The sequence below is a fragment of the Echeneis naucrates genome, chromosome 24 (genome assembly GCF_900963305.1).
Source record: "Echeneis naucrates chromosome 24, fEcheNa1.1, whole genome shotgun sequence".
NCBI classification, from domain to species: domain Eukaryota; kingdom Metazoa; phylum Chordata; class Actinopteri; order Carangiformes; family Echeneidae; genus Echeneis; species Echeneis naucrates.
This window is the reverse complement of record NC_042534.1, coordinates 630,651-657,836: the sequence shown is the minus strand read 5'-3', so window position 1 is coordinate 657,836 and position 27,186 is coordinate 630,651. Positions and strand designations below refer to the sequence as shown.

At 45.9% G+C, this 27,186-nt stretch overlaps 3 protein-coding genes across 5 annotated transcripts; 1 reads left to right on the top strand and 2 right to left on the bottom strand.

Annotated features, from left to right (window-relative positions):
- Window positions 1-788: 788 nt before the first annotated feature.
- On the top strand, window positions 789-22,266 carry LOC115037489 (protein CEBPZOS). 2 transcript variants are annotated; one of them, XM_029496062.1, is made up of 10 exons: window positions 789-1,023; window positions 1,337-1,547; window positions 7,657-8,489; window positions 8,642-8,736; window positions 18,718-18,820; window positions 18,929-18,982; window positions 19,756-19,773; window positions 20,447-20,555; window positions 20,709-20,753; window positions 21,084-22,266. In XM_029496062.1, the coding sequence occupies exons 8-10, from the start codon at window positions 20,447-20,449 to the stop codon at window positions 21,164-21,166; spliced, it is 237 nt and encodes a 78-aa protein (XP_029351922.1). In that variant the 5' UTR covers window positions 789-1,023; window positions 1,337-1,547; window positions 7,657-8,489; window positions 8,642-8,736; window positions 18,718-18,820; window positions 18,929-18,982; window positions 19,756-19,773; the 3' UTR covers window positions 21,167-22,266. The 2 variants fall into 2 exon arrangements, with proteins under 2 accessions (XP_029351922.1, XP_029351921.1); XM_029496061.1 differs by having other exon boundaries at window positions 18,718-18,982.
- On the bottom strand, window positions 15,445-17,768 carry LOC115037488 (hepatocyte nuclear factor 3-beta-like). Its single transcript, XM_029496060.1, has 3 exons — window positions 17,694-17,768; window positions 15,817-16,527; window positions 15,445-15,744 (listed from the first exon to the last, which is right to left on the bottom strand). Exons 1-3 carry the CDS (start codon window positions 17,766-17,768, stop codon window positions 15,445-15,447), a joined length of 1,086 nt encoding a protein of 361 aa, XP_029351920.1.
- Window positions 20,893-27,186, bottom strand: cebpz (CCAAT enhancer binding protein zeta). Of its 2 annotated transcripts, XM_029496055.1 has the most exons (17): window positions 26,923-27,184; window positions 25,126-26,585; window positions 24,722-24,953; window positions 24,465-24,618; window positions 24,283-24,371; window positions 23,981-24,034; window positions 23,791-23,893; window positions 23,590-23,649; window positions 23,433-23,499; window positions 22,900-23,006; window positions 22,757-22,817; window positions 22,459-22,649; window positions 22,318-22,356; window positions 22,044-22,124; window positions 21,903-21,970; window positions 21,702-21,783; window positions 20,893-21,366 (listed from the first exon to the last, which is right to left on the bottom strand). In XM_029496055.1, exons 1-17 carry the CDS (start codon window positions 27,118-27,120, stop codon window positions 21,206-21,208), a joined length of 3,207 nt encoding a protein of 1,068 aa, XP_029351915.1. In that variant the 5' UTR covers window positions 27,121-27,184; the 3' UTR covers window positions 20,893-21,205. The 2 variants fall into 2 exon arrangements, with proteins under 2 accessions (XP_029351915.1, XP_029351916.1); XM_029496056.1 differs by lacking the exons at window positions 22,044-22,124; window positions 22,318-22,356 and having other exon boundaries at window positions 26,923-27,186.

Here is a 27,186-nt window from a genome sequence, read left to right as displayed (position 1 = left end):
AAGGAGCCCATAAAGACTTTAATCTCCACAGCAATAATCAGCAGTGATGCTTTCAAGTGTTGCGGGAAAGGTGCATTACCACCTTTTTTTTTTTTTACTGTGAAACCTTACACCCCCCCTTCCCTTCCCTTCCCTCAGCTCAACTATTTTAAAAGCCTGCCAGCGTTAATCCTGAGGTGGTTTTTCTTAAAGTCCAGATCTTCGGTTCAGATCTGGAGGATTAACAGGTCAGGTGGCCGACCGCAGCTCTGGGTGTCGCTGTCTGTTTCCTGTTAGAAACCTTCGAACAATCACAGATTCTTCTCACCAACAGACGATGGGGAGAATATGAAGGCAGGAACCGGAACACATCCACTTTTTTCTGTTAGTTGTCCAAATTTTAGTTTCTGAATTTCAGTATAAAGATTTTCCCATAGACTTCAATATTCTCGGCCTTTGGAGTGGCCCACTGATGGTCGTTAGTGAATCAGCTTGTTTCACAAAGCAGCTTAAATTTCATAATGAACTGAGAAAATTTAAAGAAGGAAAAAAGAAAACAGGAAATGACGTCATTGTTTAAAAAGGTAACTCTGAGCCTCCGGTGGGGGGGCAGTGGGTGGGCCCCGCTGTGGCCCCGCTGTGGCCCCGCTGTGGCCCCGCTGTGGCCCCGCTGTGACCCCGCTGTGGCCCCCCAGGAGCCACCACAGGAAGGCTTTTTTTTTTTTTTATCACCCTCTTCATGGACCGAGTGCCTCAGTTCCAGTTCAACATCCATGTTTGTTTTCAGAAGCTGCTGCTGGTTCCAAACCGTTAAGGTGTCAGCTGAGAGCCAGAACATCCTGAGATCTGGGACCAGCTCCAGAATGGGTCCTGATCCTGCTTCTGTTTTCCTCCTCTTTATCCACCTGGAGGATCCTGCGTCTTATCTAATTCTGTCTAGAACCCTGGTCCGGGTCTTGGTGTGTGAAATCCACACCGCTGGACCATCTGGACTCCACCTGAAGTCCAGGTCCTTCCTGCTCCTTCAGTAAAACCTCCAACAAGGTAAAACATCCAAACTCAATAAAACAAGGTGATGATAATAAGGAACCGAAGAAAAAACAAACAAAAAACATTATAGAAGGACAGTTAATAAAAAAATCTGTCACACCCTCCAGAAATAAATAAGAACTAGATAAAGCCGGACTTCACAGGACTGACAGAATAGTCCGATTCATCGGGTACGGGCCAAGATGGCGACGCCTCACGTTCACACTGAGTGCAAACCATCTGCCCCGGTTGTGTTTCAGGTTGTGTTACAGTTTCTGTGCAGCTTCAGATCAAACCTCTGTGTGTCTGAATGTGTCTCCGTCCACAGACATGTGGATGGACGGACCACCCAGCCTGCAGCGTCCTCGGGGGGGCAGTTAGACACTTTCCACAGGCCGCTCACGTCCAACATGTCAACTGTGCGAAGTGTGTGTCTGTCTGAGGGTGTGCGACTGCAGTAGGTCCACAAACACAAAGAGGAGCTGGGTGAACATTCAGACTGGCGTCCCCTCAGCAGGGAGCCATAAATCTGCTCTGAGGTGAGTTACAGCAGCTGGGGGGGGGGGGGGGATCCCCGCCAAGGGCCTGCTGACGCTCTTGACCATGTGATGTGAGCGCGACCTCACGAGGAGCTGCAGCCAAAAAATAAACTCAGGGATGTTTTACTCTGGCGGGACATTCCCCCACTTCCTGTTCAGACAAATCTGAGATGACGTGAAGCAGAAAGAGTTCACTTGTGTACATGTTGTAATGAAGTGTGTGTGTGTGTGTGTGTGTGTGTGTGTGCGACTGAATGAACGTGAGATAAAACGACATCAATGAAATAATCTTTCACCTGATCAACAGAAAATGTCTTCATTTTAAAATATTTGATGGTGACTTTAGTTTGCGGTCCCGTGCAGTCGTTACAACAGGAAGTGTTAACGTTCAGTCCTGAACTGTCACACAAAAATTTAAAAACTCAACAAAACGTAATAAACGTTGTTGTTGAGCATCTGAACATATTGAAGCTGCAGCACAATGTGTTGTGTTGCATTGTGTGTCAGAGATGGAGCTGTAGAGGCTGGAAAAACAAGATGGCAGCCAAACTGGCCCCGGTCCAGACGGGGGCCAGCGGGTCGCTGGGGGGTCAGAGACAGACGGGCAGGTCTGATTGATTCGTCATCCGTTGGTTTGGTCTGCGGTCCTCTGCCGGCACAGTCACGGCGGCGTTTGACGTCGGAGGGCGGGGTGCGGTCGCAGGCCTCAGGAGCTGAAATAACACACATGGGTGGAGCTGACGCCATGATGTCATAGTGTAGTCAAGGAGATGCCGAGCGGCCTCCTTCTCTTCTTCTCTGCTGCAAAAACAAACCTGCTGAAGTATTCAGAAACCGTCTGAATCCACCGTTTATTTACTGTGGAGAAAAAAACGAAGAGGAAATAAAAGAACACAAGTCAGAAACAAACTCACACTGAAGGTGTTTCCATTTACAGCATTCATCAGCGCCTTAGTTCGGACAGCTCATTCCATCAGCACCACGGAGGCCTTCATCCGGTTCGTCACTGCAACTGTGAATATTAAAATACCATCACAAAGAATTTAAACATAAAAATACAAATCTATTCTGATGTTAAACGATGATGAAGGAAACATGATGGCGGTTATTTCAGTTTTTTTTCTAAGCCGTGAATCCTGTGGTGATGATGATGATGGTGATGATGATGATGATGAAGCTGTGTAGTCTCATCTTAATTTCCAGGTGTCTTTTTTTAGCTGTCGAGGCCGATGAGGCCATCTGTCTCCGATTCGTGAGCAGGAAGTGACGTCACATCATTTCTCCATCTGTGCGTCAGCTTTCAGCAAACAGCTCCGAGAAGTCCAGAGTTGGTACATCAGAAGGTTTTCACCGATGTGAGACGATGAAATGTGAAAAAGGAGAGAAGAAGTAAAAGAAATGCTGAAGGCAACATTTCCTGCTGAGTGCTGCCCTCTAGTGGCACAACACCTTCCTGCAGGGACTGATGGAGGAAGATGAGACAACCAGCTTTAAAGAATCCCGACATGCATGACTTCATGATATGTGATTCGACAGTCCGTCTTTTCTCCACGTGCAGCCAAAAACAATCCACCCGGCAGGAAAAATAGTGGAAAAGCAGAAAGGTCCCGTCTGCAGCCACAGCTGAAAACACTGACCGTGTTTATGTTTGAGAGGGAAAGTTCACATCCATCATCCGTCTGAGCAGAACTGAAGCTCAGCTCCTTAAAAGTGACTGATCCACTGAAATAAAACACACTTTCTGTTGAGAAGATGTTAAAGGTCCAGAGACTGAGCCTTTGTGATGTCACAACGAAGTAACCCCACCTGACCCTGAAATCTACACTGATGAGAAGAACACATGAAGGAACACTGAACGAGTGAAATGTTCTTTAATTCTGAAGAACTTGTTTGGACCACCAAACTGGACCGGTGTCTTTCCACACAGTGTGAGTTAGTGTGTGAGTCATGGGGAATAAAATCACCTCCTGGATAAATTCATCCAACGCTTCCGACTCCTCCGTCAGCGCCAAATTCCTGTAAGGCCTGTGAGGGAAATTCTGGACTGGTGCTGGGCCAGAACCAGACCACACAGTCCAGTCGTCCACACAAATACCCCGTCGTCAGGCCCATGAGGAGCCGCCACCCACTGTATGTTTTCATTGGCCGCCGAGTCGACCGATACGCCGCACGGTTCCTTCTGCTGCAGTTTAACGGGTTCAATCCAAAACTCACAAACTCTGTGAAATGATCTGATCCCAAATCCGGACCTCAACAGACCTGGGGGGTTCTTCCCCCCCACATTAGTGGGTTCGTGGTTTGGGCTTTTGTAAACTGGAGCAAATATACTTACCAGAAGAATCATGAGAATGCAGACTAGCTCTGATTCTGGACCTGGACTATCTCTAATCCTGGACCTGGACTAGCTCTGATCCTGGACCTGGACTATCATTAATCCTGGACCTGGACTAGCTCTGATCCTGGACCTGGACTATCTCTAATCCTGGACCTGGACTATCTCTAATCCTGGACCTGGACTATCTCTAATCCTGGACCTGGACTAGCTCTGATCCTGGACCTGGACTATCATTAATCCTGGACCTGGACTATCTCTAATCCTGGACCTGGACTAGCTCTGATCCTGGACCTGGACTAGCTCTGATCCTGGACCTGGACTATCTCTGATCCTGGACCTGGACTATCATTAATCCTGGACCTGGACTAGCTCTGATCCTGGACCTGGACTATCATTAATCCTGGACCTGGACTATCTCTGATCCTGGACCTGGACTATCATTAATCCTGGACCTGGACTATCTCTGATCCTGGACCTGGACTATCGCTGATCCTGGACCTGGACTAGCTCTGATCCTGGACCTGGACTAGCTCTGATCCTGGACCTGGACTATCTCTGATCCTGGACCTGGACTATCGTTAATCCTGGACCTGGACTACGTTAATCCTGGACCTGGACTATCTCTAATCCTGGACCTGGACTACCTCTGATCCTGGACCTGGACTAGCTCTGATCCTGGACCTGGACTATCTCTGATCCTGGACCTGGAATATCATTAATTCTGGACCTGGACTACGTTGATCCTGGACCTGGAATATCGTTAATCCTGGACCTGGACTATCTCTAATCCTGGACCTGGACTATCGTTAATCCTGGACCTGGACTATCTCTGATCCTGGACCTGGACTATCATTAATCCTGGGCCTGGACTATCTCTGATCCTGGACCTGGACTAGCTCTGATCCTGGACCTGGACTATCATTAATCCTGGACCTGGACTAGCTCTGATCCTGGACCTGGACTATCTCTAATCCTGGACCTGGACTATCTCTAATCCTGGACCTGGACTAGCTCTGATCCTGGACCTGGACTATCATTAATCCTGGACCTGGACTATCTCTGATCCTGGACCTGGACTAGCTCTGATCCTGGACCTGGACTAGCTCTGATCCTGGACCTGGACTATCTCTGATCCTGGACCTGGACTATCATTAATCCTGGACCTGGACTAGCTCTGATCCTGGACCTGGACTAGCTCTGATCCTGGACCTGGACTATCTCTGATCCTGGACCTGGACTATCATTAATCCTGGACCTGGACTATCTCTGATCCTGGACCTGGACTATCGCTGATCCTGGACCTGGACTAGCTCTGATCCTGGACCTGGACTATCATTAATCCTGGACCTGGACTAGCTCTGATCCTGGACCTGGACTATCTCTGATCCTGGACCTGGACTATCGTTAATCCTGGACCTGGACTACGTTAATCCTGGACCTGGACTATCTCTAATCCTGGACCTGGACTAACTCTGATCCTGGACCTGGACTAGCTCTGATCCTGGACCTGGACTATCTCTGATCCTGGACCTGGAATATCATTAATTCTGGACCTGGACTACGTTGATCCTGGACCTGGACTATCTCTAATCCTGGACCTGGACTATCGTTAATCCTGGACCTGGACTATCTCTGATCCTGGACCTGGACTATCATTAATCCTGGGCCTGGACTATCTCTGATCCTGGACCTGGACTAGCTCTGATCCTGGACCTGGACTATCTCTGATCCTGGACCTGGACTATCACTGATCCTGGACCTGGACTATCGTTAATCCTGGACCTGGACTATCTCTGATCCTGGACCTGGACTATCATTAATCCTGGACCTGGACTATCTCTGATCCTGGACCTGGACTATCGTTAATCCTGGACCTGGACTATCTCTGATCCTGGACCTGGACTATCGTTAATCCTGGACCTGGACTATCATTAATCCTGGACCTGGATATTATTAATCCTGGACCTGGACTAGCTCTGATCCTGGACCTGGACTATCTCTGATCCTGGACCTGGACTATCATTAATCCTGGACCTGGACTAGCTCTGATCCTGGACCTGGACTATCTCTGATCCTGGACCTGGACTATCTCTAATCCTGGACCTGGACTAGCTCTGATCCTGGACCTGGGCTATCATTAATCCTGGACCTGGACTATCTCTGATCCTGGACCTGGACTAGCTCTGATCCTGGACCTGGACTATCTCTAATCCTGGACCTGGACTAGCTCTGATCCTGGACCTGGACTATCTCTGATCCTGGACCTGGACTATCGCTGATCCTGGACCTGGACTATCATTAATCCTGGACCTGGACTATCTCTGATCCTGGACCTGGACTATCATTAATCCTGGACCTGGACTATCTCTGATCCTGGACCTGGACTATCGTTAATCCTGGACCTGGACTATCATTAATCCTGGACCTGGACTATCTCTGATCCTGGACCTGGACTATCGTTAATCCTGGACCTGGACTATCATTAATCCTGGACCTGGATATTATTAATCCTGGACCTGGACTGACTCTGATCCTGGACCTGGACTATCTCTGATCCTGGACCTGGACTATCTCTAATCCTGGACCTGGATATCATTAATCCTGGACCTGGACTATCTCTAATCCTGGACCTGGACTATCTCTGATCCTGGACCTGGACTAGCTCTGATCCTGGACCTGGAATATCATTAATTCTGGACCTGGACTACGTTAATCCTGGACCTGGACTATCATTAATCCTGGACCTGGACTGGCTCTGATCCTGGACCTGGACTACGTTAATCCTGGAACTGGACTATCATTAATCCTGGACCTGGACTGGCTCTGATCCTGGACCTGGACTACGTTAATCCTGGACCTGGACTATCATTAATCCTGGACCTGGACTATCATTAATCCTGGACCTGGACTAACTCTGATCCTGGACCTGGATATCGTTAATCCTGGACCTGGACTATCGTTAATCCTGGACCTGGACTAGCTCTGATCCTGGACCTGGATATCGTTGATCCTGAACCTGGAATATCGTTAATCCTGGACCTGGACTATCATTAATCCTGGACCTGGACTTGAGGTCTGTAAAGTGAAGGCCTTAACCTTTTATTCTGTCTATTGAGCTAATGAATCCTTTTCCCATAGACTTCAACAGAATCTGACCTTTGAGCCCGTGGAGTCGCCCCCTGATGGTCGGAGGACAGATTAGGCTTCTTTTATGAACATAAAAAAAGTTTTTGAATTCAAACGAAGTGAATTCTTGTTTGAGCCCAAACAGCCGACGAGGCCGCTCAGATGATTCAGGTGAACATCGTGATCGACGCCTCGCTCTTTGGTCCTTCTGCTTTTGCTCAGGCAGCCACGGCGGCTTATCGCGGCGAGCTGATGGGAGACAAACAGCCTCCCAGAAGCTTTAGCGTCTGGCAGAAAACGACTTCCTGTCGTCTCTGAACATTAAGTTTTGATCTGGAAGTCTGACACAGCAGCTGGTCGTCGAAACGAGACTCCTCGCCCTCCATCAGCGGCTCCGTCTTAAAGGGATTTCTCCCCCAGATTCCTCATTTGGAAACCAGACAGACGTGCCGTGCTGCTGAATGCAGAATGAGGATGTGCCTCCTTCGTTTCCTTCCCTCGTTCCCTTTCCTAAGTCCTCTCAGGTTCGCTCAGGCAGCCAGTTTGACAGGAAACACGCCTGTGTTTACACTGGACGCACACGCCATGTTTCCCGCCAAGTGTGTGTCCTTCAGGCTCAACAAACTCTTCATTGTTTCCGACCTTCAGGGGTCGACATGCCACAGGATCCGGTTCAGTCCACTTCAGAGCGCATTCTGGAGCTTTTAAAGGGAAGAAGCAGCAAGATGAGGAAAAAAAAACAACTTTTCTGCTTCTCGGCTCGTTACTGCCACCAAGTGGAGCCCTGTGAGACTGTACGGTGTCCCTGCTGGGCCTCACCTGGTCCGCCCAGTTTTACAGGTGTGTCCTGTCTCCATAGCAACACAAGGTGCCAAAAAGTCAAATCAAATGGTCATTTAGTATTTCAGTGTTTTTTATGGCAGCAGATGATAAAAAAGTAACATTACAAAAACAATATTAAGGATCCAAATCATTAAATCTTTGATCTCCAAGTTTGGTCTCCACCTGCTGAAGCTTCTTCTCTGACATCAGCTGCTGTCATGACAACAGACGGACAGACGATCCGTTCACATCCTCTGTTCATTTGCTGTTTTGAACTTTAATGTTATGATGAATCAAGTTGTTCATGAGCTGAACTTTTAGGAGTTTTTGTTGTGTATCTGCCTCACAACCACATTCAGTCTGAAATAATACAAAAACAAAACTTCGTATGTGCTGCTCGCATCTTCAAATTTGGATAAAAACAACAAAAAAAATCATCCTGTTGAATTTAAAAGAAAATGAGGTTCTTTGGGATTCGATACGTCAGATACACTTTATTAATTTAACCTCTTTAAAGTTTCTGTGAAATATGAAGCATTACGTCAGTGTGTTTTTGAGGCCCCACCAGCAGATGGAGCCACCAGCCTGGACCTGAGGAGGACCTTCAGAAAACATTCACACAAACGACCTCCAACTTTGTGAACTCCAGAGGACTGAAGGTTTGTTTGTCCAGAGCTGATCTGTGTGAGTTAGGAAGTCAGATTACAGCTGATAATAAAAACTGACCGGTGATTCTTCAGCTGGACAAATCTATTCTCACTAAATTTAATTAAACAACCTTCTCAATTTTTTTTTTTTTTTTTTTTTACAGCTGCCTGTCGCCCTCCAGTGACGTCACTGCTGAGAGTCCGTCGGCCATCTTCTTTTTTTTTTACCAGAAGAAACCAGATCCGGAAGAAAGTCCAGGTAACACTTAATTGATCGGGTTGGTTGGTAAAGAGAATGTCATGAAAACATAAAGATGGTTTAGTTAACTGTGAAATGAAGGAGGAACCAACCAAAATTATTAATCTACTGTCAAAATAATTGCAGATTGATTTCCTGAAATTGAACCTTTTGTCCATATCCTCAGATTAAATTCAAATTTTAATGAGCTTTAGAATAAATCTTTGGTTAGATTTTAGTGATCCTCATTTTTAAAAATGTCGGGCTTCTTAATAGAGTGATAAAATATTAGAATTTCTTTAAATCCAAAATTCAGCATTTACATTTTATGGCTGAAAACAAAAAAAGGCATTTTGCTTTGATGAATTTCATTGGATCCCATTTAAAGTAAAAATGTAATGCTCTGTATTTTTATCGCTGTCATCTGGAGCCTGACTAACTCGTCACCTGCTGGATTAGAAAGTCTCGGGGGAATTCTCTGACGGAAACAGCTGGATGGATTTTTTTCCTCTGAAGATTTCGGGGTTTTCTTTTGAAGGTCAAACCTGAGAAGATGTTGACCGACATCACGTCTTCTCAGAGAGATCAGTCTGAGCGCAGACTCTGTCTTCACTTATTTCCTTAGATTGTGTAAAACAGTAAAACCAAACAGCTGGTGGACGAAACCATCTCTGGCTCTCTGGAAACACCGTTTATAGATTTTGTCTCCTCAAACTTCTGTCGATGTTTACTGAACCGAGGGAACTCTGCCATTATTTGGTTTGTCTCATTGTGAAGCTGATAGTTTGAATAATTTTGTCCTAAAAATGCAAAATAACTTCGAGGCCTTATTGAGAAGCTGGACAATTTTTTTTATATTATAAATCCTTTTTTTATCTATACATAAATCACAGTATGTAGTTTTATTTTATTCTATTTAATGTCATTCCATTCAATTGTTAGTTTCAGTTTTTTCATTCAGGGAAAAGCCGTTTGCCTTTCAGGGCCTCAGTAGATGTTCACAATGATGAGGAAAATTAAAAATGAAATGCCTTTATACAGAATTTAATATATTTTATTTCCCTGTTTTAAAAGTCCAGACTTCAGGCTTTCTTTGGTGCTGACTCTCAGAGGATGCAGGTTCAGCTTGCCGGCTCTGTCTTTGTTCAGGACTCCTGATAACGAGCTCCGTGTTTGAAGAGGCTCTAATCTGCTGATAACATACAGCACAGATGTATTTATCGCCCCGCTGCTCTTTACGTTGAATCACTCTGTTTGTGGATGCTAAGTGGAGGTCAGAGTCGGGGCAGCGGCGATCTGAGCTCCAGATTGTTTTAATAAGCTCTTTGTATGCAGAAAATGTTTTTGTCATTGTCCCGCAAGAATTGAGAGAATTTAAATTCCATCATCCAGAAGTTTATGAGGACGTTCAGAGATATTTAAGTGAATTCGTCACCGTTCTCTCACTTTGACAGATTAAAAGGTCAAATGCTGCGTTCAGTTGACCTGGGAAGTCTGATTTCCAAGGTCAGTTGGAAAATCTGATAATAAAATTAGACATGAGTGCTAATACACAGTAAAGGAGTAGTTTGGCCTTTCTTTGCCAGATGTCCTGCTGCATTGTGGGTAGTGTAGGAGCCAAGGATTTTAGTTTGACTTGGTTTGGTTTGGTTTCTCCAAACTGAGCGGATTTATTTTTGGATCAGCTGTTTCAGGGAGAAAGAAGAGGAAATGAAATGAATCTCATATCAAACGCTGTAATTTAAAGTGACATTGAAGTAGCTGTTTGCCAAATCTGTTCCGTTTTCTTGTGTACCTGAATGTCTCCAGAGGGAAGACACAACTAAAATAATCTTTAGCCATAATCCTTAAAAACTGCTCACTAAGAGCATTTCTTTGAAATGATTGAAAACCATAAATGAAAGGCTGAAAACTGAGCCGGACTCGGTGTTTGTACACCTTGTGTTGGGAAAGCTTTAATAATCTCCAATAAAACATTTGGTTTGGTGACTGGTGGCCCAGCCCCTCCGGCTTAAAGCAATTAATTCAGCTTTCTGACATCAAACTCTCAGCTCAGCTCAACAGCTTGGAGCTCCAAAAAAATAAAAAATAAATCAAATTAAAAACAGCAGTTCTCCTGGGAACAGAGTAAAGATGGCAGGATCCTTTCTCCTGTGTTTGCTCAGTGGCTCTGAGATCCCCCATCCTGAATGAAATGGAGAGAAAGGCCGGCGGGGGCTGAACAGTTTGGAGTATTTGCTCAGCAGCCACAAAGGCGGAGCTGCGCCGTTCCCATGAATCCAGACTGCGGCTCAGGCGGCTCTCCGGGCCACCGTACCACCGGGTGACCCCCCCTCCCCCCGGTGCTTTGTTTCATTTGGCCGGTCGGCCCGGAGGCGGACGCCGCGCGTGGCGCCGCGGCTCGGACCGGAGATGACGTCGCAGCGGACACTCTGACGTTTAGCCGTAGTTGACTGCTGCCCCCTGAATTATTTCCCCCCATCCCAAAGCCCCGGGCCGGAGCTCTCTGGGTGGCCGGGCCGACGTGTGAAAAGCTCCACATTGACTCTTAAGCTCTTTTTGGTCTTAAGAAAGCGTCTTTGTACACGTCCATGAATGGAAAACTGCTGTTTGTCTTCCATTCCTTTTTATTTTTTTATTTTTTTGAAGTGTCAGCAGTTCAAAGACGCCCCCCCACGTGAGGCCTCGGACTGATGGCTCTCATCACTCATGCTGAATTATTATTAACACTTTAATACGGTGAAAGATGGCTCCGACTCTCCTGGAGCTCCTGGTTCCTCCAGGCTCGGGGGAGAAGGTCCACCGGGGAGCAGCAGGCCGTCTGGGCTTCAGGCTGCAGAGCTTAAAGAAGGTGAAGCTTCTCTGGAGTGACCAGGTGGAAGCTGAACCTGTTTGTTACAGCCTGTTTTTATCCAGCTCAGCTCGTTTGGTCCGATTTCTGAACGCCGTCGTGTTTTATGCAGCTTCTGCAAATCAGTTTGTCCTGTAAATTTCTCTCAGAAAAATTCGTTTTCTTTCCCATTTCTTCATCGATTCTGACGTTTCTAAATTAACATCGTTGTTTGCTGTGAGAGAGATCCAACGTCAACAAAGCTGCTGATCCGGACTCAAACCGTCGAGCTGAACCGAACTGTCACTTCTTCTGGACTGATCTGGTGAAGATGTTTGAAATCACACGCTTCTGGTTTTGACCCCTGACCTCGACGGCTCCGATCCAAAGTGTCTGGGCCGTAATCGCCTATATCTGGCCGGCTATTGTCCTCCAGGGTTGACTGAAAGCTGGAAGATTCATAAACAGGAGCCGAAGACAACAAAGACGGGCCTGAAGCTCAGATGATGATGATGGACCCTCGTCATTAGACGTGCACAGTGTTGGGCCATCTGCCTGCTGGGTAAACACACACCTGAACCACAGCAGCTCCTGGAGATCACACGTAGATGGACTTAAGTAAAACGGAATCGCCGCCGTACAACCATCATCAGCTCGACCTCGACGCCGAGTCTGTTCTCCTGAAATAAACCAAATAAAAACAGCTCCACGCCCAGGCCCGTCTGACTGCAGTTTCTCCTCCGTTTTCTGCTGAGTTTGTTCCGGAGGCCTCATAAAGCCGAGAGCAAATACGAGGGAGATGTGGAGGTTTACTCAGCGAACACATGGAGGGACAGCAGCCCTGCAGAGGAACCGCAGGCCAGACGAGCAGGAAGAGCAGAAACCCCCATTTTTAGTCACCAGACGTCAAATCGTCTGAGTAAGAAAGACATCAGCAGAAAGAAAAGCCCTTCAGGGATGATTTCTGACTCGTCAATTGAACACTTGCTGCTGGAAACAAACCATTATTTTATTTGGTCTTGCGGTCCCCGGTTTGTGAAGGACTGCAGGAATAATTGTGCGTGCGGCGACTGAGTCAGGACATCCCTCATATGTATGCGTGTGTGTGTGTGTGTATGGTAAACACTGCTTGTCCAAACAGCAGCGTGGCGGGCTAAGCCCTGACCTCGACCGGCTCGGCATGCAGCCGTCCCATTATTCCTGGTCAGAGAGAGGTCATTATTATTCATAACGTGCTGATTGCTTTCCTGAGCAAACGGAGACGCTCGATGGCGGCGGCGAGTCTGAAGAAACCGACTCCCCGCACCTCAGCTCAGACGAATGTGCTTCTGATTAAGAGACTTAAAATTTCATTTCCCCTTAAAATGTCCTTGTAGGTTTGAATATCACACAATTTTGTTTCCCCCCAAACCTGAAAAACGGGGACACACAGTGTACTGACCTCCGTCGCCACGGTAACAGTCATGTCGTGGTTACGTTCAGGAAGAGATTTGAACGTCAGTTCTTGTTGTATTAGAACTGTTAGGTTCACCAGGGAATCGAACGCAGCTCTCCCGTGTCATGGTTTAGTGTTTCGTGGACTCGAACTGTGTTACCAGCTGGGCTCGCTGTTATCATGGCGTCGTCATCGTTTAGGGCCTCGGACTCTGCTGGTGCCGCCACACTATGAATTCTGGGAAAGGTTGAAGGATCCCCCCATTGTAGAGTCTTTGTCCGTCGGCCATCTTGTTTTTGTCTAAACCAAAAGAAACCCGATTAGGAGGAGAAGGTGGATCTGACCTGTTCTGTACTCTTTACTGATTGGGGCTGCAGCCTGTCAGTCACACAGTGGCCCCGCCTCCCAACCGCTCCCTCCTTCCTGCTGTTTCCCTCTAAATGAACATCATGTTGTATTTTAGACTGAAACCATAAACTCATCTTTGAGGAGGAGGAGGGACATTTTCCCATAGATTTCAACACAGCCTGACTTCTTTCTACCCCTGATCGTCAGTAGATAGGATGAAGGGTTCGACTCTTCAGACCAGAGTCCAGACTTATGACCCGATCAGAGCGTCACTGATGTATTAGGAGAGTCAAACTGGCAGCGGAGGAGCTGACGTGGTTAATATTCAACGTGCCGTCTCTTTGATGTTGTGTGTGAAGTTAATGGACAACCTGCTCCGTCTGCAGACGGCGTCCAGACGGCGTCCAGACGGCTCGTGAAAACCGGCTCGCTTTCATTTCACCTCCAATGACGTCAGCGTGTGCAGCTGGTCGCTTCTGTCCCGGAGCAGTAAAGGGGTCATGTTTTCTGCTCTTTACAACAACACAAACACACAATCACACGATCGCCTCCGTAACATCCTGCAGGTCGGAGCTGTTGGATCTGGACTGTGATGTCAGCAGCAGATCCTTGATGTCCTTCGTGGATCTGGACTCGGTGGTTCTGTTCAAACCACAGATGCTGGATTGATGTTCCTCAGACCTCCTGAACCAGGAAGACCTGGACTTGGTCTGAACTGGTCCTGTGTCTGATCCGTCAGACCAGACCGCCTTCACCGCAGTCTGCATTAGTCTTCTGTCACGTTTGCACCCAGATGCATTCTGGGAAGGAGAAAGAAACACTTCAGTCCAGCTCGCCTTCATCAGATTTGTCTGTTGTCGTCGCTCCACTTCGACCTGGAACGGATTTTAAAACCTCTGGGCTGGTTTATTTCTGATGTCATTTTAAATCTCTTCTCTGAATTAATTGAATCTAACTCGTTTAGTGATTAATTCAGTATTTCATATATTTTCTGTAAATCTGTGATTTATGTTTTATTGCTCTGTGAAATGTGCTGAAAATAAATATTTTCATAAATAAATATTCCTCTGACTGAAACGAACAGGGAACTAATGCGATTGTCGATTGTTGATTTACTGACATCATAAATTCACCTCTGACCCTTTTACGGGATTTTAAAAGTCATGATTTAATCAGCGGCCTGTTTTATAACAGAAAATGATTTGGATTTGTCATCCTGCTCGGTTAACTCGTCTAATGGATTCACGCTCACAGCAGCATCTGATGAAAACATTTATCAAATATTAGGAGCCATTTTAAAAATGCAAAGTAAACATCAGGAATGTGTTTTCATGTTGTGAATATTTCATTTTAAATATTAACAAAACAGGTTTGATCAGCGAGTTAGTGAGAGCTCTGTTTGGGAGGTTAATAAATAATATTAACATTTCACATTCAAACAAAGCTTTGTTTTATACCGTTTTACAGAATATTTCAGCATTTATTAATGATTGCATCACCAATTTCTTTGCTGCTTATCGTATCAGTTCACTCAGACAGAAATGTTATTTAAACAGTTGTTCTTGTTTAAGCTGGTTCATCCTCAGTTTGACCTTTTCTGTGTGTTTATGAGTCTCAGATATTATTGATTATTGATTAATAATCATTTTATTGTTTCTCAGATCACAGTTTGGAAACACTGAAGGTTTATCTTTCGTGGTGCTGCAGCAGTAATCTGATTTTCCACCATCAGTTTTTACTCTGAAGGATCCAAACGCGGTTCGTGGTTCGCAGAGGATGAACCTGATGGTTTCAGGTTCGAGCTAGCATCGAACTGTGTGCACGTGCAGAACCTTCCTGGACTAATGTGGTCGGGGTTGGACTGGATCTCAGCAGGCTTAACTTTTCCTTGATTTATTTCCACGGCGACACTGATTGTTTGAACTTTGACATATTTATTCTTTTCTCCTGAAGGTTTGTCAATAGTAATAATAATAGTAGCTCTGGATTTCCAAACTTTTATTGTGAAACTTTATCTTAAGAATAAAAGCAGCCTTTTCCATCTGTCACAGTAAACACAGCAGACTGAAGTTCAGATAGTTCATTTATCCGCTTTTAATACCCCCCCCCTCCGGTCTCATGTGGAGTTCATTATGGGCCGGGTGTAGACTCCGTGGTAGTAGCTGGTCTCGCTGTGAGCCGGATCCAGGCCGGTCTTGGCGGACACCGGGCAGCCGTAGGCCCCGTACTGGAGGACCGGGTCCGGTTTGGGGGGCTGCGGCTCCGACATCAGGTTGTTGATGGAGAACGGGTGGTTGAAGGAGTAATGCGGGTTCAAGTGGGAGGGGTCGTGCAGCAGCAGCGGGTGGGGGTGGTGATGATGGTGGTGGTGGTGGTGATGGGGAGGATGAGGAGGGTGGGGGGCCGCCAGCAGGTGCTGGGTGTGCGCGAGAGGGGACGGCAGGCGCGCGGTGCTGGGGGGCAACAGTTTGGGGTCGATCCCGGATGCCTTCGCCTCTGAGGGCGGAGGGGGGGAGGAGGGGCGGGGGGTCGGGGACCCGGACCCGGTGCTGCTGACCGAGCCCCCCTCCGAACCGCGCGTCCCCGCCGCCTCCCGCTCCTCGGCCCCGGCCTCCTTCAGGCACTTGAAGCGCTTCTGCCTCCGGAGGTAGCAGCCGTTCTCAAACATGTTCCCCGAGTCCGGGTGCAGGGCCCAGAAGGAGCCCTTCCCGGGCCGGTCCGGGGACCGGGGCACCTTGATGAAGCAGTCGTTAAAGGACAGAGAGTGCCGGATGGAGTTCTGCCACCGCTGCTGGTTCTGCCGGTAGAACGGGAACAGGTCCATGATCCACTGGTAGATCTCGTTCAGGGTCAGCATCTTGGTTCCGGACTGCTGGATCGCCATGGTGATCAGGGAGATGTAGGAGTACGGCGGCTTGGCGTGAGTGTAGCTCCGCCGGTACGGTTTGGGCTCCCTGGCCCGGATGCTGCAGGCCGGGCCGTACACCGGACTCATCACCGGGACCGGCCCGTAGGGCGGCGGGCTCATGGGGCTCATCCCGGCTCCGGCATGCATCACGGCCCCGGGGCTCTGTGACATCCCGGTGGGCACCGAGGGGGGGCCGAGCCCGACCTGGTTCATGTGTCCGGTTCCGGTCACACCGACACCGGGCGCGTTCATGTAGCTCATGGAGTTCATGTTTCCCGCCGCAGAAAAACACTGAAAAACATCAGAAAAATCAGATTATTATCAGTGAAGGCCTTTAATTTCATTCAAATAAAATCTAATTAAAATGGCATCAATTACACTAAATATAAAAAACTATGTTTAATAGAATATTTATTGTCTGAATGTTGACGTCTTTTAGAAATTATATTTTTGTTAATTACCCAGAAATATAATTATTTTCTCCTTTAATTTATTGTTTCATAAAAAAAGTAAATGTCAGACTAATTTTTTATTGTTAGGTTTTAATCCGGCTTTTAAAAAAATCTATTTATTTTAATAACAGAAATACAAATCCACATTTGTTCATAAACTTTTGTGACATCTTTTACTACTAATGCTTCAAAATTAATTTTCTGATGAATGATTGATTAATTGACTAATAAGTGCAGCATGTGTGACTGAACCGCGCTTTTAATTTACCCACAATGCACCTGGATTGCAGTTACTTAACACATATTACAATTAATTATAAATGATTTATGTTTTCAGTCCAAAGAGCAGCACAAAGTGAGGGTTCATTAAATCACATCTATATTTCACAAATCTTATTTTTATGAACATTATCTCATGATATTTTATTTTATTTGAGACACTTGATGCTGCTTCAACAAGCAGAAAACTCAAAACGGTAAATATCAAGCAGATGATTTTTTTTGATAATTATTATAATAAAAAATAAGAGATCATATTTTCTCTTATGATTTCAAAATATAACTAAATCATTTATATTAATTGCAAGTTCTGTAAAATTAATATATCAAACATATTTTAAATTTTCCAGTCGAGACCTACATTTAATTTTTGTACTTAATCCCTCCAACCAATGAGCAGCCATTTCACCTTCATTTAATTTAATGTAATCGCTGTGTAATATGATTTTCTACACAAATTAAAATAATTATCTGAAGAAGACTTTTTAAAGATTTTCTTCCAAGAAGTCATTTTTAAATTCTGATAAATAACAGAAGAGCTGATGTACACAATGCGCGGAAATAGAAGTTATTAGAATATTTCAGAATTAAATGCTCATTTAAATCGTTTTTTTTTTCTGTATTTCTGATCGGAACATCGATCTTTTCGGATCCAGACTGTCCTGATCTGGACCGAGCCGTCAGCGGGACTCGGCTCAGCCTGTCCCCCGGACAGAGTGCACAGACCTCGGTCTCTCCGTAGTAGTTCCCGCCGGTCCAGTCCGGATGTTCGTGTCCTTCCATCTTAAAGGCGCTCAGCATCGTGCACGCGCCGGATCAGATAAGCCCGCCTGGTCCGGAATCCGGTTCGGAGTCCTCCTGGCTGCTCAGAGCCGAAGCTGGAGGCTCATTCCCGGGCAGCGACTGAGACCGGGACTCGGTCTGAAGCCGCGGGACCCCCAGACCCTGCAGAGCCGGTATCCAATCAGGGGCCTCCTTCTGTCCTCCGCGAGCTCACGTCCTGACTTCAATAGTCTCAACAAGTCTGCGCGAGACGCCAGAGTGACGTCACGTCATGCTTTCCAAGCGCTGGTGCTTCAACCTGAAGTTGTGAAAGTAACAGCTGATAATAATAATTCGTTATTTCCACAAAGATAACTCTTTGTTTTTACCCACACCTTGTTGTTCTAACCGTAAATGTTTATTTCAAAAATGTTCATCTGATTCGTTTCTGTTTCCGCTTTAGATGAAGAGTCTGACCTTTGACCTCTCACATCTTTGCTGCTCATGTTGACGGAGAAATCTTCACTTGTGTGTGAAATATGTGGATCAAATAACAGACAGTGAAATCTCCAGTATGACCATCAGGGGGCAGCTGCGCCGGGCAGATAGCATTGACGTCTATGGGAAAATGATGAGTTTACAGTCTCATTCTTTAGTTTACAGTCTTCAATACAAACTGATGTTCATTTTTTAAATGATGCTCCATTTAGAGGGAAAGGGGAGGGGTTAGGGGCGGGGCTGCGGTGTGACTGACAGACTGCACCATCCAATCAGGGTAGAGTCTAAAGCAGGTCTGGTTTCATAAAACAAAGATGGCTGACAGAAAAGTTATGAATTGGCTTTAAAGCAGAATCTGAGATTCTGTTGTAGCTCACAGTCGTAGTGCACCAGGAGCAGGTCCTGCCTCTGTTCCAGGCCTGTAAATGTGCTGGTGTTTTCCGTCCTGGAGTTTGAAGGTGATTTTCTCCGTGTTCTGTCTCTTTTTCAGGAGCCTGGACATCATTTGTGTGGTCTTTGTCCTCCTCCTCCTGTTTGTGCTCTGACAGTGTGTATTTACCTGGCGGCGACTCTGAATGGATGCCGGGCAGACGGTACACACAGCCGAGCTGGACCACCATGCTCTCTGCACACACAGACCTCGTCCTTCCTTTGTGGACGTTCAAACAACCTGAAATATTTTCCTCTTTTGTTCGGTGAAGCTCACACAAGAGAGACTGAAGCTGCTGCAGCAGGAAGGCGTCAAAAGAAACAAGTTAAGTCTGAGGAAGTTACTGCTTCACTGTGTCATGATCCACCTAATAATATATTAGGTTTTGTGTTTATCCTCCTCTACTGCAGATTATTTTATATTCTATTCATATTATTGTACTCTGTAAAGATAAAAATACAGCCTTTATTTCAATTAACAATTAAATAGGTAGATAACGAATGTGTGTCTGTCTCATTCAACAGCCTCAGGAAATTATTAAGGAAGAAATCAAATGGATGAACTGGCATCAAATCTAATTTTCCCAGTTTGGATGTTTTTCTTGGCTGTTTGTCCACACTGACACCCGCCGGCCGCCTGAAGCTGCTGCAGACACACATCTGATCTGAACCCTTATTGTTTTGTACCACTGTGCCTAAATTTATTATTATTATTATTATTATTTTATTTAGACTTATTTCTCGAGGTTTTAAAATATCGCGGCACTTCACAGATGCTGCAGCGGAAATACCGAATATGTGAGAACAGGAAGTGGAAAATACAAACAGTTATCAACAGATATTATAATGATCGGTTAAAATTAAAATAATGAGTGAAGATATTAAATAGAACATTTTATCAAACACGAATTTCTGTCGCTCAAATGTTCGCGTAGAAAAAGTCCGTTGTCAGACAGTTTGAACCGAGCGAGCTTCCGTACTTGTTAGCCTGTTAGCTCCTAGCTTCGGTTAGCGGTTAGCTTGGAGGCGCACAAGGACGAAGGAGCAGATTTTTGTGTCACATTTTGGATTTTTAACTGTTTTTACTTTTACTTTACAGATTTGACTCGGGCTGAAGGTGAGTTCATTTAAGTTCTGGGTGTTAAAAGGTTAATTAGAGGCGAAAAATCTGGTTTTAAATTGGTATTTTCTTTTTCAAACGTTGAAAAACTCTGAATCTGAAAACAGTTTAAATTTAAAGATAAAGCTAAAACACAAAAGTTCTTCGTGTTTTATCTGATTACATGAAGTTAAAACGGTGTAAGAAAACCAACAGTGTAATCATTAAATTAGTTCTGATCAGATCAGGCTGCTTCTTTAGCTTCGTTATTCAGACTGAATCAATAATAATAAAAACAGAAATACAACAATAGTTACGATAAAAGTCATTTCCAGCAAGAAATTCAATTTACAAATCTGTACAAGCTTGTTAATATTTGGATGATTGTGAAAGTTTTAAAGCTTTAATGTGGAAACACGAGCCGTTCAAAGCTGAAAAACCAGTTTGCCTCGATGATTTAAATCATTTATCAGTTTTTAAGATAGCTGATTACTGATCGATCATTTCAGGTCTGTTCTTTTGGATTTGTATGATTCACATTAAATAAGAATGTTAAACCTGCACATTGTCCCACATACTGTAATTAAATGTTAAATATCAGTAGAAAATCCAAACTAATCGAGGTGTTTGTCAGTTATTGTCGTTGTTGGTCCAAATAAAGTTGTGTTTCAATGCATCCATTTCTCCTCAGATGTCTCGCAACCTCCTGGCCAAGAAGCTCATGAAGGGGGTGATCGTGGTGGAGCTGTTGGGTGTCTTTGGGGCGTACAGTCTCTTTCACATGATGAACAACAGCCGAGGTATGAGACACTGACGCAGAGAGCTGATTTTTGGAGTATGACAGTCGTTTGTCGCCTCTCTCAGCAGATAAATTAGAACAAAGGAAATGTTCTTCATCACTAGTTTAACTGGCCCATTTTCTTTTACTAAAAATCTTGTTTTGTCTCCGACAGACTTCAGGAGCACCATGAACAGGAAGTTTCCATCAATTCTGGAAGGTATGTGGCAAAAATTTCATCTTTGTATTCTCTGTTGGAAGTTACAACTTTTCAGATTTAGTTCATATTTGATCACTAAACGGTTTAAGCTGTAATATAGTGTGAAAACAGCTGATGAAAAGTAAAACATACACAAGTTTGTTTAAACTTTAATCTTCACAAGGAAACAGATTCTGATGATTGTTCAGTCAAAATAGAAAAAAAGCTTGATATTTAACTGGAAATCAGAGAAACGTGTTGCCACAACAGCCAAACGTCTCATCTACCAAAGTCTTTAATTTTATAAAAAACAATCTTTACATTGATGCATTTGCTCCCGTTTCCTCCCAGTTTACTACCAGTCCAACGAGTGGGCGGGCGTGTGCGGCATCCGCGAGGGCGACCACGAAGCGTGGTCGGCCAAAAGGGACTGATGGAGGAGTCGGGAGTGAAAAGTCCACCCGAGCTACCGGCTACTTCCTCCTCTTGTTGCCTCCCGCCCTGCCTCCTGTCCTGGCCCGGCCAAACGCCATCTTCCGTTTGTTGAACATGGTCTTCTTCCGGCGCAGTGTTTTGGCGTCGCGGCCGTGGATCCAGTCGTCACGCTGAGCTTCCCACTTCAGCTGCTTCAGACCTGCAAGGCCAGAAAAGACTGAATCATCCCGTCTGATCACAACACGAACACAGCTGGATCATCGGTCAGGATCCTTCTGTGACCGGACTCTGTTCCTCATGAGTTTATAGTTCAGAGTAGAGTTGATGTGAGTGACTTCTCTTTGGAGATGTCACTAAACTCAGCTGGTATCCAGCAAGCTGCTGCTTTGTTTCTACGCGTTCATCAATCAGCTGTTAAAGACGCACAATTAACCCGACAAAAATAACAGTTTTATGCTGTTTTTCTAATTTAATGACCACAATGTGTGTGCGTCTGTTATGTGTTGCTTTTCCAGATCTGATCAGGAGTCTCACCTGCTTTGTCAGTGTTGCTCATGGCATTCAGTCCGATGTTGTCAAACTTGGAGCCGGTGTTCTCGTCCAGGATGGAACCGAACTGTGAAACCACAAAACAATCATGTTCGCTTCATCGATACAGATTATTGATAATGGAGCAGTCATTTCTACATGTTTTGATTTGAAGATTCAGATATTAAAAACTCAAACCAAACGCACCTCTTCAGCAGAAGCAAACATGGCTGATTCATTCTTTCCTTTTTTCTTCTTCTTTCCTTGTTTAGAACCTGCGAGCAGAAACATCAGTGAAATAAAACTGACATTAAACTTTGTTAAATAAATAATAAACTCAGCTCCAACCTAAAGATCCGGAGAAGTCGAGCTCCTCTGACGATTTCCTCTTCGCCTTTTTGGTGCGAGGAGTGATGTCATCATCTGAATCTGCACGAGATTGTTTATTCATTTAAATTCATATTAACATCAGCTTCATTATCTTTTCAATTTTAAATGTTTGCAAAATGATTCTTTTCATATGACCTGAGATGGGGATGTTTTCTGTTACCATGACAACTCAGTTACTGATCCTTCCCATGTCAGCCATGGTACATGCATGTCTAAGGAAATCTGTACTCACCCCCAAACGCAGCACCGTCATCTTCCTCCAGCTCTGGCACTGACAGAGAGCAAAGAAAGATCCGACTCAGTGTCCAGGCCCAGGAATCAAGTTATCATTATCATGAAATCAGTTTCCATCTGATTAATAGAGACAATTCACCTTCATCATCGTCATCTTCGTCTCCATCGACATCCATGAACACCCCTCCTTCCTCCTCCACCTCATCTCCAAAGTCCTCCTCGTCCATGCTGCCGAGAGACACTTCCTCGTCGTCCAGGTCGTCCATATCTGAGTCGTCCATGTCCGACCCCGAGTCCTCGCCTTTCTTCCCCTTTTTATGCTTCACGTTACTGAAACATCAAACGGAAACACGGAGAGTCAGCTGTGCGTTAAAGTCGAAGTCACACTGAACCAAAAACAAAAATCCAAACTGAGCCACCAGGAAATGAAAACTCACCCTGCAAAGTCCAGATCGTCAACTGCCATGTCTGTGAAGTACGAGTCTGCCTCACAGGAATCTGTTCATAGCAGAGAAGAGATCAAACCGTATTAAAAATCCGTTCACACTGAGTGTTGTTCTGACGGCGAACAAACACTCACCGAGGATTTTCTCAAACTCCTCGTCATCCACATCTTCCACACTCTCGTCATCTCCGTCTCTTCGTGGACGACGAATCCTCTTCTCCTGCTGACGTGTCTTAAAGAAGCTGTTGAGGACAACAATCAGTTAAACTAAAAATATTTAATCTATAAGAAAGACACTAAAAGTTTCCCCATGTTTGAGGATTTTATGATTATTGGTGGTCTTGATCATTCATTCTGAATCTGTATCAGCTGAAACTCAAATTTAAGATTTCTAAATTAATATTGAATATTTATATACATATATGATTTCCATCTATTTTAATTATATTTCATATATTCATATTTTATTATATATATTTCAATTATAAATAATAAAATATTAAACTTAATAAAATGCCTTTTTAACAAAGTCTGAATTAAGAATAATTACAGATTAAACTGTAAATCGAAGTAAAAGCAGCCGATAGGAACTTTTGTTTTTCAGATTTCTAATTTTAAAAGTATCTCAAAATAAAAATCAATAAACGTGATGATCGTGTGTGACTCACCGGTGGAAGAAGATTTCGTCCACAGGAATCTGACTCTCCTCTTTAGCCAGAAACTCCTCACAGTTCACTGAGAAGAGACGGAACGATCACTTCACTGACACTCCGTAAACATCAGTTCTGCTCAGTGAACACAAACCTCCAGAAGGAGAGCGCTCACCTGGTAAGTAGCTGACAGGTAATCTCTGTTTGGGCATCAGCACTGCAGCATCTGTGTTTTCTGAACAACAGAAATATTCTTTTAGTTGAGTTTTTCATTCTGTAGCTGAATCACCAATAAAAACTGTCAGAGAAAAGTGAGTCTGAGTTTTTGTGTGTTGATTTCTTCGTACTGAAACTAAAAGCAACAATAATTTCTTACGTTTTCCCTTCAGCTGTTTGGGGTTTCTGAAGACGAATCGATCCAAGAAGCGCATGAGGGTGAAGTCCTGCAGCGGGTCCCCGGAGTACTGGATGGATCCTCCCTGTGGAAACAAGAGACGGAACGATCACTTCACTGACGCTCCGGAGACACGAGAAGCAGACTTGGAGTTTAAGAGGGGAACTTTTACCTGCAGGATGGTTTTTGCAAACAGCGACACTGAAGGATGGAAGTGCTGAGCGAGCTGCAGACACACAAACATAAAAAAGAAATAAAACTGTTTGAACAGATTCTGAAGCTTTTACTGTCTCATTTCCTGCTGAAGGAAACAAATATGTAAAGCACACTTATAACATAAATGTTTATTATTGTGGAAGTCCAACCTCTTTTATGAACTTTTATTTTAGTGACTTCTACTATTTCCTCTCTGTTACAATAATCAACCTCCACCCACCATGATAAAAGCCCCAGTTTGTGTTTGTTGTGTCTCACCCTCTGCAGCTCCCATAAGGCCGATCGGTCGGCGCCGCAGAATAACGGGTTTCTGTGCAGCGGGTCGTAGCTCAGCACGCTCTTCCCTCCTGAAGAAGAAGAAAGAAAAAAAAAAATCATATCAAACCACGAAGACGACGTGGAGCGGCGACACGGTTCTTCTTGTGTCCCTGCAGACTCACCTTCCAGATTCTGGTGGTGTACCCATGATGCTTTGGGTTTGGCTCCTTCTGCTTCTACAGTCACCCCCTCCTGCAGTTTGTCAACATCCACAAAGTGCTCCTCTTCATCTTCGTCCTCAGCGAGGTCTTTGAACTCTTCCTCCTCCTCTCCAGCCTCAACAAACAACAGGAAGTGACGTTAGAACAACCTTCAAATCCAAAGTAAAGAGCCTCAGGCCGCTTTTTGTTTTTTTTTTTTAAACGACTGTCCGTCTCACCATGTCTTCCTGCAGCAGCAGCTTCAGGCCTGGCTTGGCCTTCATGACCTCCGACACCAGGAAGAGCGCCCCGCAGGCGAAGCTGGCACTCTGCTCAGCGCTGACCTGCAGCAGGCGCTTCACGAAGGCTTTGACTCGCCGCATCACGATGTCGGCCTTCAGCGACTTGTACAGCAGGTTGAGGAACATGTTCTGTCTGGAGGACGACGACAGCCCGGGGTCCAACAACTTCCTGCAGAGAACAAGGACGAGAAAAGTGAGTGAGTCTTGCAAAATATTCAGCGTTTCGGTTTCCTGACTGTTCTGAAGAGCAACAAGCTACAGAAGAAAAATCTGTGTCCAGGAGAGGAGATCTGGTTAGAACACATCACAGGATCCCTCAAAAGCTCAACAGATGGTTTTACCTGTAGAGAGCGACGTAGTACCGGTCTGAGATGGTCTGCTGGGAGTCCATCACCTGGAACAGCAGCATGAGCGCCTGGACCGCCGTGCTGAACTTCATCAGGTGGACTACTTTGAACAGCGTGTCCATCTGCTCCTTCACCTTCTCATCCCCGGCAGTGGCGTAGGGATACGCTCTGTTCACGCCTGACAGCAGCGCGCTCAGCATCTTCGACTCGATGTCCTTCTTCTTGATGCAGGCGCGGAAGAAGGAGAAGTAGATGGTGATGAGTTTCGTGGCCAGGTTGGCCTCGTCGTGGCTCAGTATCACCTGGCTGAGGAAGCAGACGGCGTAGTACTGCGCTTTGACGCTGATGTTGGGCCGGAACATGAGCCGCTCCACCTCGCAGCACACCACCCCCTTCATGTTGGGGTGTTTGTGCAGCAGCGTTTCCAGCAGATACGACGCTTTAGCCGCCGTCTTGTACTCGGGGTCTCCCAGCTTGTTGACCACTTGGATGAGCAGCGCCCGCTCCTGCTCCGGGCGGCTGCACAGCAGCTCGTGGGCAGTGGCCAACGCCTTCGCCTTGGTCGCCAGCACTGTGTCATGAGCCACCGTGTCCAGAGACGCCACGAACTCAGCGATGAGATGCTTCAGCTGGTGCTCGAAGTACCAGAGGACAAGGCGGCGGTCGCGGGCCTCCCGGTTGCCGCTGGCCTTCTCCTCCAGCTGGTCAAACGGGTGCTGTGCAAAGGTGCGAAGCTTCCTGTTCTCCGGCAGCAGGTCGGACAGCAGCAACTCCCGCAGTGTGTCGAGAGCCATCAGGCCCATCCGACGGCTGCCCTTCTTCTTCACCATGGACACCAGGTTCTCCACGTGTTCCAGCGTGTGCACCGGAGCATCCTGGATAAGAACCGTCATGGCCGCCATCCTGTCCGCCAGCACGCCGGAGGAGACGACGGTCTTCATCCAGTTGGAGTTGGCTCCTTTCTGCAGGTTCTTCTTGCTCTTGTAGAGCTCCACCTCGGCCTCAAGCAGCTGCTGGGCGAGCGTCTTGTACTGGGAGACCAGCTGGGGGTCCTGGGACGTTGTTGAGCCCTCAGCAGTGTATTCCTGGTCGAACCACTTCCCACCAGGTTTGATCAGCAGAATCTGCCTCCGCTGGAACTCAAACACATTCAGGTTCTGTTTGGCCTTTTTCCCAGCAGCTACCTGAACTTCTTTCTTCTTGGCCACCTGCTGGTCCTTGGAGGCTTGTTGGTTTGTGGCTTTTGCCTTCTTGCTTTCTTTTTCCCCGGACTCTCCAGCACCGTCGTCCTCTGGCTCATCAGCAATGACCTGCTGTCCAGCAAACACCCTGATTCCCAGCTTGGTGATGAACTTTTCCAGCTCGCCTTCCTCCAGATCATCTATGGCGCCTTTCTTGCCTCCATCGACGAGCTCGTTGGAGTCGTCAAGGCCGGCGAGGAGGATGTAGTCAGCCTGCAAAAAATGAGACGCGTTCATAAACGTTTATTAAACAGTGTGTTTGGAGACAAAATGTCTGCGCTGTCTGGTCTTCGTTGCTCTGCTGCTTGGTATTTTATTTCACACATGGCTGATCTGAGTTAATTTTAAATTGACTATCAATCTTTAATGTACTACCCGAATAAACGATGAACCAGATAAGACAGTCCACAGATGAACCAACTCTTGTTTCTGGCAGCTGCCACTAAAGATGAAATAATGTTACTGATCAAATATCAGTTGTCCTGACCCCGCCGGACCGGACTGAACCGATTAAAGTGTAAATCTCCGGATGCGGTCTGGTTTCTCTGACCTGTGTCCCTCCGAGCCGTAAAACCTCCTCCAGGCTGAACTCCTCCTCCTCCTTCCCGGCTCTGCCTCCACCTTCATCGGCTTCAGCCTGCTCGTCTTCCCCCTCGCCGCCGTTTTCAGGCTCCGGTTCGTCCTCCGCTGGACGAAAACTCACTTTAGTCGGTTTGGGTTTCTTTCGGTGCTTGTTTTTCGCTGCCATGCTTTTTACAGCGTGAGGAGCGTGACCCGGAAGAAGACGGCGATGACGTCACTGCGGCGTTTCCGA

Bases quoted from the DNA above. Each gene is read 5' to 3' on its own strand.
- LOC115037488 (XM_029496060.1), bottom strand. From the start codon at position 17,768: ATGCTGAGCGCCTTTAAGATGGAAGGACACGAACATCCGGACTGGACC. The intron at 16,528-17,693 runs GTCTGTGCACTC...GATGTTTTTCAG, and splicing joins ACTACTACGGAGAGACCGAG to TGTTTTTCTGCGGCGGGAAA. The intron at 15,745-15,816 runs GCATCCGGGATC...GCGCACACCCAG, and splicing joins CTCCGCCCTCAGAGGCGAAG to CACCTGCTGGCGGCCCCCCA.
- LOC115037489 (XM_029496062.1), top strand. From the start codon at position 20,447: ATGTCTCGCAACCTCCTGGCCAAGAAGCTCATGAAGGGGGTGATCGTG. The intron at 20,556-20,708 runs GTATGAGACACT...TGTCTCCGACAG, and splicing joins CATGATGAACAACAGCCGAG to ACTTCAGGAGCACCATGAAC. The intron at 20,754-21,083 runs GTATGTGGCAAA...GTTTCCTCCCAG, and splicing joins GTTTCCATCAATTCTGGAAG to TTTACTACCAGTCCAACGAG.
- cebpz (XM_029496055.1), bottom strand. From the start codon at position 27,120: ATGGCAGCGAAAAACAAGCACCGAAAGAAACCCAAACCGACTAAAGTG. The intron at 22,125-22,317 runs GTGAGTACAGAT...AATCTCGTGCAG, and splicing joins TGACGGTGCTGCGTTTGGGG to ATTCAGATGATGACATCACT. The intron at 21,367-21,701 runs GTGAGACTCCTG...CTGGCCTTGCAG, and splicing joins GAGCAACACTGACAAAGCAG to GTCTGAAGCAGCTGAAGTGG.